The following is a 13,935-nucleotide window of genomic DNA, read 5'->3' on the forward strand; positions in this document are numbered from 1 at the left end:
ATCTGATCTTCTTATCCTTTCGTGGTAGAGCGTATCATTCTAAGGGCTCGTTAGGTGCCGTTCCATCCGGCTCCAGCTCCTGCACTGTGCGAGGAGTTGGAGCTGGTGGAGCTAAAATTTGTGGCTCCACCGGCTCCTTGCCGATCTGTGAGGGGGCAGAGGAGGAGAGAAAAAACTAGCTCCCGTGAACAGTGTAGCTATAGTATGTGAACAGTGACGTGTCAGGTGGAGCCGGAGCCGGTGGGAGCTCTATCAAACTAGCCCTGAAACCATGTCCATACCTCATAATGTTTGTTCTCTCATTTTTCCTTTATTTGAAATATACATCCATACTTGAGGCGGAGTTTGCAATGCCCTCACAGACAAAGGGCTCAATCAACCTATGCAAATGTGAAGAAGTATAAGGACATTTGCATAGGTTGAATTTGTATTCAGGCCTTAACAATTCCTGAAGCAAACCCAATTGTCTAAAGACTAGTGATTTTGATGAACGTGGGGAGCATTCTATCCTAGTAGTTTCTTCACATGGTGACTATGAAAAACCTCTTTTGCACCTCGACAATAGCATGTGTGTCCACACTCGATCTGGTGCGCCGCTAGTTATGCATCAATGGAGCCCCCGGGACCCTTTTGTCTTGTCGCGTTTGTTGTGTGCACAAGGAACGCTTTTCCTCTCCTTTTGTTCCCCTCCCCCATTCTTTTCACCAAATTTTCGCCTGAGTTCTGGTCTGGACAGGGTTTGGTGGCATCCACAAAGGAAAGCGAGGTCTAAGGCAATGATATTCATTCCGGTATAGCTAGGCTTTGAGCTACTGTCCCCCTGGCTATCCCTTGCCGTGCAACGCGAGCTCGTTCGCTGTGCTCGCCCATGTGGAGAGCACCAACCAAACCAGCTAGTAGATCAGTCCATGAAGTGCAGGCCATAAAGCCTGGTTAGTGTTAGGGCATTCTGCCGCCTCCCTAAATCCTGCTCCTGCCCATTGATTCGAATTCATGCTTGCATTGTGTTGTGCAGTGGTGAAGGGTAGGTTGCTCCATTTGATGCCTTTGAATGGCTCATTTACTGTACACAGAGGATTGTGTGTAAGTGCCTGCCAAATAGACGTACGTGCCTACATGGCCTGCCACTATGATAACAGGCATGAATGGACCTGTACGTACTGCTGTTACAGGTGGAAGATGTATTGCATCAGTATTTGCTCTGTTTGCTGATAACATTGTTATCATGAGTTTAAAAATATATAGTATGGATTGTGATGCTTTTTGGCATTTTGCTCTGCGTTCCCATTTCCAACGGAGGTCAGTGCTGCCAATGATTTATGAATTGACTCTCTACGCCTTGTGGAGCAACCTAGTCACAACCTTTTGCCCCTTCTTTTCCTAAAGATATGTCCAGCGAGTGTTGGTGTTTGTCCCCTCCCTAATTGCTGGCCTCGAGTGCTCCTTGTTCTTGCTTAAGCTACACATTTAAGTTACCTCCGTTTCTCCTAGATTCAGATCAAATATTTCAACTATGCTCTTAATTTCTCTCCATACATTTCTAGGATAATTTTCAGGTCTCCCTGCTTAGCTCGAACAATTAAACAGTAGAAGCTTTTTAGAGCATAAATTGGTCAACTTAGAACATCAATTGAAGGAGTAGCATTGATCAGACGATCATGGTGTGATGTTCTTATGTGTTGTACGTGCAATGATATGACTGTATATGCGTGACATATGCTTCTATAGTTGACCAAACCTCAAGTAAAGGGTAAGCCGATGGTCCGATATGCATGATCATGCTTCAGTTAACGTTTAATCTTAAGATGGACTGAGTGTGATATAAAGTACTCTATTTACTCACTCTGACAGCTCGATCGTGAGCTACGATTGACACTTGCAATGATTTCTATCCTGGAATCTAACTGAAAACGTTCTCCTTTTTATCTTTCGGACCAACTGGAACTCTATTCTGCTAGGTCAGGATTGTACTACTCTTGGAGCTATCTATTCACTACTTTCTTATCATGGATATATACACCTGTCACGAGCTCTAGCTATTCAAAACTTAACAGACCCCACCAGGCCTAATTAAACAGTAAATGGCAAAGCTAATTAGCCTCACTAACTCGTACTTGCAGCCTTAATTTGAATTCCTTGCATCCAATACCACGATGATGAAATGCGTGAGAGAAGGAGAGGTGGCGGGCCCTTGAACTGGGCTGTGCTTGTAGCATTGTCAACTGAACTAGTACTTCTGTAGCAGCATAACAGAACGAAATGACAACACATTAATCTTGCATTGTGTCTGCAGTACCGAAATGAGCAGTTCTCGATAGTAAAAAAGCACATGGATCCAAAATGTCTCAAGCAGCAGACGGCCTACTTACGAAGCTAGCTTACAAATAGGATACATACGAAGCTAGCTTACATACGAAGCTAGCTTACAAATAGGAGCCTACTTCACATGCCTGAGCATCATGGCGCAACAGGAACATGCTTTTGTGTCTCATCTACTGCACCCTACAATCAAAAGCAAAATATACAATCGAAGGGATGGTTTTACACAATGAGAAGCTCCACACCATTCACTCCTCACGGGAGATCAATATACCATACAATACTAAAATCTAGTTTTTAAATTCCGGAACACAGCTCAAGAGGGATAGACAGAGGAAGGAAAGAAGAACAAGGAGGAAGATATGAGGTAAATAAGATCAAGTCGAAGAAAAGAAACATCGCAATGTTGGGTCTTACAAGGTCAAGAAAAGGTCTTGCAAGGTCAAGAAGACTTGATCCCGTGAGACGTCAACAATTGCAACGTTGAGGATATGAAGAAGGATGAGGATGGTGGCTTGGATGAAAAGCTCAATCAGGATAACACCGAACTAGTGCTAGACATGAACCATCTGAACCAGTGCTCCGGCCGGCCAAGGTGTACGCGCTCTTGGGTTTCCATGGCATGTGAACACCTCTAGCTCACGAGGCTGCTTGGTTGTCGCAGAGCTCCTCCTCTCCATCTGATGAAAGCAAGAGAACAGCAAGAGTATCACTGTAAGTGCAAGATCAGACACGCAGAGAAGGAGGCTATTAGTACAAGGGAAGAATCTCATGATGAGCTTACCGCGAGCTCCATCGTTCCTTCCATTGGGCTAGCTTGCGAGAAAACACTGCAGGAAAGTGGCATCAAACATTAGCAGTGCACACACAAACTGGAAGAAAGTAGCCTGCGAAGCTCAGAACGAGGAAGAGAGATTGGAAGTGCGCGCTGCCGCGCTCACCAATCGGTAGCCAGCAGCGCCAAGGAAGAAATGCCCAGCTTCTCCCAACTCAAAATGTTGGTCAGCTTTGTGAGGAGGGGAGTGTGTGTGGTAGTGCACAGGTGCTGTGGTGAATAAAAAGGCAGAGAGAGAGAGAAGGCTCAGGGGCCGGACATGGAGACTTGGCGCCTTGACGGTGTGTGTATGCAGAAGCTGCAGCAGATGGAGATTTGGGGTCAGGAAATCTTTTGGGGGAGTTAAGGGGGGATTTGATCGATCTTCAGGCTTTCCAAGAGATCGATGTGCTATAGCTGGCTGTGGTCTAGTGCTCTAGACTCTAGTCTACAGCATTTCTACGGGTGAGCATGCGCCAAAGCAGTTGAGAGAGAGAGAGAGAGGTGGAAGAGAAGCAAAGCATTTGTGGGTGGGGCTTCTAGCTTGGGCCCTCGTACCGGTTCCGTTTGCAACATCCCGTTGCACTGCTGACTGCATGCTGCGGCGGCGTGCAGTGCAATCGCGTCGCGTCCACTCGGCTCACGTCTCTACAGCTAAGGCCTGTTTGGATGCAGGCACATCGAATGTTTAGATATTAATTAGGAGTATTAAATATAATCTAATTATAAAACTAATTACACGGATGGAGTCTAATTTGCGAGACGAATCTATTAAGCCTAATTAGTTCATGATTTGATAATGTGGTGCTACAGTAACCATTTGCTAATGATGGATTAATTAGGCTTAATAAATTCGTCTCGCGAATGGTTCTGCAGTTAGTTTTATAATTAGTTCATATTTAATCCTCCTAATTAATATCCGAACATCGTAAAGTTTAATACCTCGCATCCAAACATTTAAAAAACGAAGCGACAAAACCTCGCAGTACCCCCCCCGGATCCCTCTCCACCCGATTCCCCCTCTCTTCCCCCGTTTCCCCGTCCTCCCATCGGCCCTGTTCGCCTCTCTTCCTCCTCCTCCTTGCTCGTCCCGCCTCCACCCAAACCCTACGCCTGCCGCCACCTCCTCCCCCGATACGGACGCCGCCGTCGTCCCGACCCGACCCCACCTGCTCTGCTCGCTTGGGCCCGCCGCGCTGCTCCCATGGAGGTTGGGGCACCCGCTCGGGCAGCGGAGGCGGCGGGAAGGAGCAGCAGCTGTAGGTGGCGGCGCCGGCGGTGGAGATCCAACAAGGACCGCCACACCAAGGTCGACGGCGGGGGCTGCCGGATCCGGATGCCCGCGCTCTGCGCCGCGCGGATCTCGGCCACAATTTCGACGGCGAGACCGTGCAGTGGCTGCTGCAGCAGGCCGAGCCGGCCATCGTCGCCACCACCGGCACCATGCCGGCATCCGTGCTCGCCTCCGCTGCGCCCTCGCACATCCCCGTCGCGGCGTCTTGTTCCTCCTCACCGCGGCTCCGGCGATGGCGGGCGTCGGCTCAGCGCTGCGGCGGCTCTACCTCTCCGTCTACAACTAGGCCATCTTCTTCGGATGGTCCGTTGCCCCCGCCGCCTGCTCCTGCTGTTCTTGGGTTCTTGATGGATCTTTCACGTCTTTGCTTTGGTGGCCGTTTCTTGGTCTTATTTGGGATGTTTCTTGGATCTCGGGGTCTTGCAGGGCGCAGAAAACAAGGATTTTGCAGAAGCTCAATGTTTGCAGTTCTCAAGATTTCCTTGTTTTAATTTCCATCCATTTGTTTCTTCCCCAGACCCAGCTTATGTGGGAGCTTTTGCTCTACGTATGCCCTTTTCAATTTCCATCTATTTGTATTAACCAAATTTTTGTTTCTTCTGCCAATTTTACAGAGATCTTTGATTTTTGTTGAGATCTTTGATTTAAGTGGGTCCGACCGTCCAAGAGTGTAATCGTGTGACAGTATGAGACAATATTGTAATTACAAGGTTGCACATAAAGGTGGATTCTATTTTCATTATATGGTTCTGTTGGACAAGAAATTATTAGTGAAAATTTGTATTGTTACAATTGGAAACGGCTTTTCAGCTGCTTGTGTTTGCAAAGATGCTTCCCGATTGATAAGCCAGCCTTGCGTGGCGCATGCATGGAATAGGGTGCTGCTATTTCAGAAGCGAGCACGGTGGTGTTATTTCGTTGAAGTGCACTTAAATTGCCAAATTATAACTTTGCATCAATATTCTCGCTTAATTGAAATTGAAGTGCAGTTAAATTACCGATTTATAACTTTGCATCAATAATATTGCTTAATTAAAAAATTCATGTTTACATAAAAAATGATATTAGCCTATTACGTCGTGTAGAGGAAGATTAATTTGCGAAACAATTGCATAGATGAAGATTAATTTACGAGACGAATCTATTAAGTCTAATTAATTTATAATTAGCACATGTTTAAACAAATAAGTCTAATTAATTTATAATTAGCACATATTTAAACAAATATTCGTGGACTAATTAGGTTTAATAGATTCGTCTCGTGGATTAGCCTCCATCTATGTAATTGGTATTATAATTAGCTCAATTGGTATTATAGATATTATAATTAGCTCAATTGGTATTATAATTAACTTATGTTAAGTCCTCCTAATTATTTGATATGATAGGAACTAAAGTTTTTTGGAACCAAACACGGATCTTTAGTTCACGGATCTTTAGTTCGAACTAAAGGTCACGTCATATCGAATATTCGGAGGCTGATTAGGAGGGCTAAACATGAACTAATTATAAAACTAATTACATATATAGGGGCTAATTCGTGAGATAATCTATTAAACCTAATTAATCTATCATTAGCATATGTTTACTGTAGCATCACATTATCAAATCATGAACTAATTAGGCTTAATAGATTCGTCTCGCAAATTAGCACACGCAAATTAGCCTATGTGCAATTGGTTTTGTAATTAGTCTATGTTTAATACTACTAATTAGTATCTAAACATTCGATGTGATAGATATTTTAGGAGGGACTGAAGAACCAAATGGGGCCTGTGAATCTTTAATCCGGACTAAAATTCATGTCATATCGAATATTCGGAGGTTAATTAGGAGGAACAAACATGAGCTAATTATAAAACTAATTACACAGATGGAGGGTAATTCCCAAGATGAATCTATTAATCTTAATTAATCCATCATTAGCACATGTTTATTGTAGCACCACATTATCAAATCGTGGACTAATTAGGCTTAATAGATTCGTCTCGCAAATTAGTCTTTATCTGTGTAATTAATTTTATAATTAGTCTATATTTAATACTTTCTAATTAGCATCTAAACATTACGAATTTTAGAAGCTCTAAAAAAACAACCGGGAACTTATCTACCACTAAAACTAGCGCCGCCGGTCACATCTACCCCAGTTGACAGCGCGAGGTCGACGCCCTTCCCCCTGCCCCCGGGCGTAAACATCACAACAGCTAGAAACTCGCGGCGTCACGTCCGCTCATGCGCTTCACGCGAAATATTCCCTCGGCCCGATTTGATGGGTGTGGTGTGGGGGGGAACTCAAGGTTAATTTCCTGTTTACCGCCGTGAAAACGCAACAAGCCGTATAATAAATGAGCGGATCCGAGCGCCCTTCCCAGGAAATATTTTGCCGGAATCCCCAGGCGCGGGCGCGTGGAACTTCACGTGCGCTGCCTGCCGCTCGCTCGGCCACCCCGCCCGCCCGCGCGCCGCTTCGTCTCGGCCTCCGAGGGCCGAGCGTCGGTCGGTCAGAGCTCGGAACAGGCTCTCCGCTCGCCTTGGTTGACCTGACGCGGCCCTGAGCTGAGCGGCGGCCGGAGTCCAACGCCGGACGAGTTGCCGTTTGTTATTCGGGCGATCGGAGCACGAGGGGGTTACATACACGGCGTTCGATCAGTTTGCCTTGCCGCTCGTGTCTCGCCGTCTACGGACGGGATTAAAGAAATGGCGGAGGAGGGGACGCGTGTCGATGTCGTGGATGATGCCTTGGTGCTTGCTCGATGATCTAGCGATAGATGCGATCCGGTGCTTTCTCTTCGTTTTGATAATTAGATTAGAACTGGTGGTTAGGATTAGGAAGGACCAAGGAGCGTGCCGCTGCTGCTACAGTGCCACAACTATTCTGTACGGACTAGGAGGGAGGAGTATCATGGCGCTGCGCACGATTGCACGGCCTCAAAAAACCCTAGCGTGTCAGGCACAGAGTCACACGGCTGTTGTACTACTGGTCCACCCCCTGGCAAGGGACCTTCTCGGTACAAAGTACAAGCTGGTGAACGAGAGCTAGCTGTTGGGCTTCCTGAGGTGGATCAGCACAATGCGTCGATGAGATGCGGCCCAAATTCGTTGGGCTTTCTTAAGACCGGATTCCAGAAACGGCCTGTTTGGTAAACGAGGAAAAAATTGAGAACTGTTCGACTTAGTACACAAAAGCTGTACAAAAGATTGCAAACTCGAGCTGCAAGGAAAAGTTGCGTTTGACATTGTACCTCTGGTTCTTGAAGGGGGGAGAAAATTGGGTGCATCCGGCATGCACAACGCATCCGTTGCATACCCACGACGCGTGGAACTCGACTCCATCCGACGGATCGCATCCTGTCGAGGGTCTCACGAGCTCCTGACTCCTCCTCACAGAAAACATCGCCTCGGCTCGGCTCCCTCCCAGCTCCGGTGCCCAGGCAATCTCGGCTCGCTTCATTTTTCCTTAACATTGCTACGGCCTTCCTCCTCCCGCGGTCACCACGACACATGCTGCCACGCCACTAGTGCGGGTACGAACACGCACTCGTCGCTGCCGCTAGAGGTGCTTGCAGAGGCCACCAGCTCCGCGCAGAATGTGTGCATGATGTAGCTTCAAACCTCGCAGCTGCTGATCCAGTCGGTGCTGCGGCGAGACATGGCGGACACGTGGCCGGGAGGAGTGGGTGGCACAGGGCTACCACGGCACCACGGTCGCCGTGTGGGCGAGCAGTGATGATCCAGACATGTCCTTCAATGTGAGCCCGACTTCCTCGACCGAATGCACAAGACATATTCGACGGTTTGCCTCACACAACTCCAGCATCAAGGAGAGAGATGGCACACAGCTGACAAACATACTGCTGATGAGAAGCTGAGAAGGTGCTGGCGTCAAGCACAAGCTGTGGATAGATAGAGCAGCTGTCCATTCCTCCGAGTCATTGGATAGCACTCGAAAATGAAAGCAAGACTGATCCTGACAGGATGAATTGTGGTTATGATTGTAGATTGTAAAGTGCCTGAACATTGTGCGCTGATCAAATTGTGTATGGATGGCAGATCAAATTGTGATTGTAGGTTGGTAATTTGTAAGTTGTAATATGATTGACATTTGAGATCTTCTATAAATTGAAGGAAATTGATGTGGGGTGTTCTCACAGTTATTGCCATGCTAAATTTATCTGTCGCTTTGTGTTTTGTTTATCCACAGTTTGTTGCAAACTGAAGAGACAGTGCACAATGGAATTTTAAATTCCATGAACAGTGCACATATGTCATCATGAGTAGCATTCTGGCTTTTGTAATATGAGAGTTAATGTCCGATTCCGATGTAACATAATGCATCAAGTAAAATTCATTATTACACCATAATAAAATCTAGGCCAAATAACAAAAGAATACTGCAAAGTGGAAACTTTAACAGCTTAGCACAGTTACATGTTTTCATGATTGGACCCTTCAGCGAAATGTAATTTTCTAACTGCTGACTGCAATGTGGTGTCTTGATCAACTCCAAGTAACAAACTTGTATATCCTCCTTGTATATATGGGGCAGACATGGTAGAAGAATTTCCAATCATATTAAAGTGTGGCATTGTCGCACTATCATATCCACCTTGGATCAACGGAGAAGCCATGATAGAAGAATTCCCGATCATATTAAAGTGTGGCACCGTATGATTACCATATCCGCCATGGATCATTGCAGCAGCCATGGTTGAAGAATTAAGATCCTGTGTCATATTAAATGTGCGTATAAGTAAATAAATTGTGAAAAGGATATAATTAGTCTGAATCATGTCTTATAGTTAATTGCTTTGGATCAGCACCTCCATCTCCATTTTCTGCAGCAGTATTTGGATCCTCTCCTGCAGTTGACAAAAATTGAACATAAAAATTTTATTATAGAAGCAACCATAAGGGAAGAAAAACCATCTTGAATGGGTAGGATCACTACCTTTCTTCTTAGCACTTCTCTTCTTTGTCTTCATTGTCTTCTTTTCAACCACATTTTTGAATCGTGCATTCTTTGAACCTTTTACCACCTGAGGAACTCTAAAAGATATTACACCATTCAATGGGCCTGTGTCACATTCATTCGAAATTAGAGGAATCTCATTTGATTTTTCTTGCATCTTGTTAAGAGAAGTATCTACTTCCAAGTCCAACTTCTCTATGGCTTTCTCCAAATCATCAACAAGATCTCTTGACATTGAACACTTCAATGCAATGGTTGTAGCCTTTCAAGAGATAAGTGTAGCACATGCTTTCAAATCTTCCTCCTCACTTCCTTATTTCTCTATATAAAATCCCCTTTTCGCATATTTTATCCATCTGTTCAGAATATATTTCGATGGCAAACTATACACTCCATTTATATTGAAGACTCTAAGGGCATGCTGGCACAATATACCTATACGATATGGATACCATTTTCAGCAAATTGTATAAAAAAATTATATTACAAATTGAAATGCATATACGTACCTATGGCTTCAAACTTTCTGCAAGAACATGTAATGGTAGAATCTGCGCTGTTGAACACTACTGTTGCTCCAGGATTGCAGCGTATGTGACAAAGAATGTCAAGTTGGTCCCTTCAGTTTGTAGCAATTTATGAGACAATGATAGTTGTTTTTTAAATTCATCCTCAAACTCAGAATACATCCTTCCTGTGTATGATTCGGCTGCAGCCTTCAGCATAGGTAAATCTGGGGTGTAAGTAACCACGTCCTTTCGGCGTGAATTAAAGTCTTCATCCAACTCATTTTCATGAAGACTAACTAAAACCTTCTCACATTTTACAATTTTACAAGGAGTTCCGAAAGATCGAGTTTCCTACGAAATCTTTTCTTAAAGACATTGTTCATGCCTTCACTCCTTTGAGTCAAGGTCATATCCGTTGTAAAAGCGTCACGATACACAGCTGCCCACTTTACCCTCAAATCATATAGGTTTCTCGTCCAAGAGTTATCCTCCAGGTTATATTCAAATAACAGCTCATTCCACTTCTCGATGAAGTAAGCCTCCGATCTATCTTCATACACACATCTCTTAAAATCAGGTAGAAACCTTGTTATTTGACTCGTGAATTACATACCCGAGATGTTTAGTAACATTTAAGTAAATGTGCCACAAACAAAGGCGATGGCTTGTATTTGGGAATACATAAGCAATTGCTCCAGCCATGGCCGCATCTTGATTAGTGAAAATTATCCTTGAATGCTTGCCTGACATTACTGTTAAGAAGGTTTCAAAGAGCCAAACAAACGATTCAATAGATTCATTAAATATTAATACAGCCCCAAAGATTATCGTCTGCTTGTGATGGTTTGTTCCAAGGATTGGAGCAAAAGGCGTCTCAAACTTATTAGTCTAGTGTCAAATGACACAGCATCACCAAAGCATCTGTGGTCCATAATAGATTGACCATCTGCCCAGAAAAAATTTGCTATCCGACCATCTTTCTTATCTACTGAATGGCATAAAAAATGTAGGATCCTGTAACTGCTTGTTTCTCAAGTATTCTACCAGTGTTTGTGCATCATTGGCTTCTAAGTACTTTATGCGCTCGCGTCCAATCTCGTTATTGCAATCCATTTTTGTGAATGGCACTTTGTCGGCTCCTCCGTAAAACTGCTTCATGAACTCATACACCTGGGCTGGCTTCATCCCGGCTTTTGTTGGCTCCTCTGTTAAACTGCTTCATGAACTCATACACCTGGGCTGGCGTCATCCCGGCTTCTCGTATCTGGCCAATTAGCATCGTGTCTGTTTCAGTGACACGTCGTTGGGATCTCAGCTTGTGCGACTTATCTGGACTAGCAAGATAATGATTATGTTCAGTTACAATCTTTTGCACTGTCCAAATCCCCTCTCCACTGACACTAAACTGAACACGAGCATCGCAACCCGTTCTTGTAGTGTCTTTTGATGACTCAATTTCCCGATGTCCTTGGCTACTGCAAACTATATATTTCTGAGATATACTACCATTTACTCGATGCTTTGTATTGCTCTTTCTAACACTGAACTCAACCTTTCCGACATAGGTGTTATATATCTCAAAGGCTTCTTCCTCTGATTTAATATTTATTCCAACTTCAGGAGTGATCCTAACTTTATCTACCACCTGTTGTAAAATGAGATGATGATTAATTATACAGGCATCTTATGCATGATCGTACCAAAATAGATGAGTAACATGCAATGTTTATGCATGATCGTATCAATGAACATGCGATGATCCTACCTGTGATGGCTGCTCTCTGTCGACTCCATGACCACCGTTAGTGATTGCATCATCCTCATGCGCATCTGAGGTTGCCTGCTGTGAGCCTTTATCATGTGCTAGGGCACAGGGGGAGCAACCACGGATGACTCCTCCTCCTGAACCCCTCCTCCTAGCATGGAAGATGGGGTGTCTTCCTGACCTCGTACCATGCTAGCGTGTGCGACTTCCATGGAGGCGGCGCTGCAACGATGGGCACCAGTAGGTGGCGAAAGAAGATGGACTGCCGATGGGATTATGGCTGCGGACGAGACGCGCATGTGCATTGCACCGGTAGGTGGCGAAAGAAGATGGACTGACGATGGGATTATGGCTGCGGACGAGACGCGCATGTGCCAGGCGAAGAGATGAGCCTTCCTTTTTTTCCCTTGAGGCGAGATTGCCGAGGTGCCGAGGCTGGGAGGGAGCTGAGCCGAGCCGAGCCGAGGCAATGTTTTCCGTGAGGAGGAGCTAGGAGCTCATGAGACCCTCGGCAGGATGTGATCCGTCGGATATAGTCGAATTTCACGCATCGTGCGGGGTGTCGGGTATGCAACGGATGCGTTTTACATTCCGGATGCACCCAATTTTCTTCCCTTCAAGGGGCTCATACTGCAAACTACACTCGGATTGGAAGTCGATACATTCCAGAGGACATGTTCAGATCGCAGGAAATTCTGGACCATCTGAATTCAGGTGACGAGAGGCAAACATCCGCACCAAAGCAGAGTTAAGCGCAGGGCAGGCATGAGGCACAAAACCATCCATTGACAGCGCTGCTGCATTTCAAGTTATCAATACAAGCACAGCAACATCTTGCAAACTTCACGTATGACGATTCCATGTATAAGTCTGATGATTTCATCTCCTTATTTGCCAACGTCGGCTGCGTTACACATATCTAGACAGTGTTCTACTGGGTGAACACCACGTTGGTGATGTCCGGGAATTTCTCTTTGATGGCAGCCTTGATGCCACTCCCGATGGACTCCGGCCCGTCGTACTTCACCAGGCAGTCCTCGCCGTCGACGGCGAGTACATCCACGGTCCCGCCGTAGTTCGCAATCGCCGGCCGCAGTATGTCCAGGTGCCGGTTCACCGCCTGCAGCACCGATGAATCGCTTGCTAATGAGTGCTTATATACTCTACAACTACAAGGGTGCTATGTCTATGGGGTTGGAGTTCGTTCACCGACCTCGGGCGTCGTCTCCGCCGGCGGTTGGTCCCCGTCGAACACCTGACGGATTTCCTTGAAAGCGTCGCCGAACTTCTCCTTAAGCACGCGCTCGATGCCCATATTCATCGTCGTTGTCGAGCTGGGGCAGCTGCCGCATGCCCCTACAAGATTTGATCTCACCAATGGAATTGCCAAAAAGATGCGTCACTTGGCCAAGAAAATTACTTTACCTTCGAGCTTGAGGGAGATGGTGCCGTCCTCGACGGACACGACGGTGACGTTGCCGCCGTCAGCGATGAGGTACGGGCGCACGTCGTCCAGGACGCGGTCTACGTTCTCCGCCGTCAGCTCGTAGGTCGCCGCCGAGTACAGGCCGCCTCCCGGCGCCGGCGGCGTGGATGCGGAGGCCGCGGCCAGGCATGCCCGCGAACTGGAGGTCCGGATCTTGGAGGTTCCGAATTGGAGCCGCCGAGGGGGTGGGAGTGGGCTCGGTTTGGTGAATCGGAGGCGGATTCGCGGCGGAGGCAACGAGACGACGGCGGCGGCGGCGGTCAGCCACGCCTCCATGGGTTTGTGTGGCCGTGCGGGGCTCCCTCGGTCCCTCGCGCTGGCTGTGGGCGTTTGATCTTTGCTGCCGTCCAAGAAGTTGGGGCCAAGAAATTTACATTGGAAAATGAACTGTGCTCCGAATTCAACTTTTTTAATGAAATACTCTGTTATATGAATCAAATTTTCTAGTAAAATTCTACAATACTCTAGAGATTAAATCTAAACAATCAAATTGGTTCGCTCAGCTTCTAATTTGAAAAAAAAGTAAGGCATGGAGAAATCTTGACCCAACAACTTTCAGCCTCTGATTCAACACTAAAAGTCCTCTTTCCAAGTAAAATAAAATGGAAAAAGTTCAATTTTGAGGTCTAATATCTCGAGGCTGAAAGCATTGCTCCAGCGTTTAAGGTTTATGGGTTGGGTTTACATTGGAAAATGATGGAAACCATCCTCCTATGCCACCTTGAAATCCTTGACCTTATCATTGCCAATGTCTCTGCACTTTCAGCCTCTGATTCAAT

At 46.0% G+C, this 13,935-nt stretch overlaps 1 protein-coding gene and 1 long non-coding RNA gene across 2 annotated transcripts; both read right to left on the minus strand.

The window, feature by feature from the left end:
* Nucleotides 1–2,341: 2,341 nt before the first annotated feature.
* LOC117836336 (uncharacterized) lies at nt 2,342–3,407 on the minus strand. Its single transcript, XR_004636062.2, has 3 exons — nt 3,261–3,407; nt 3,104–3,149; nt 2,342–2,999 (listed from the first exon to the last, which is right to left on the minus strand). It is a non-coding gene; the product is annotated as an uncharacterized lncRNA (long non-coding RNA).
* A 9,029-nt stretch (nt 3,408–12,436) lies between these two features.
* LOC117836246 (nifU-like protein 1, chloroplastic) lies at nt 12,437–13,503 on the minus strand. The gene is made up of 3 exons (XM_034715636.2): nt 13,096–13,503; nt 12,884–13,026; nt 12,437–12,790 (listed from the first exon to the last, which is right to left on the minus strand). The coding sequence occupies exons 1-3, from the start codon at nt 13,430–13,432 to the stop codon at nt 12,602–12,604; spliced, it is 669 nt and encodes a 222-aa protein (XP_034571527.1). The 5' UTR covers nt 13,433–13,503; the 3' UTR covers nt 12,437–12,601.
* Between the last annotated feature and the right edge of the window lie 432 nt (nt 13,504–13,935).

The sequence above is a fragment of the Setaria viridis genome, chromosome 9 (genome assembly GCF_005286985.2).
Source record: "Setaria viridis chromosome 9, Setaria_viridis_v4.0, whole genome shotgun sequence".
Taxonomy (NCBI): domain Eukaryota; kingdom Viridiplantae; phylum Streptophyta; class Magnoliopsida; order Poales; family Poaceae; genus Setaria; species Setaria viridis.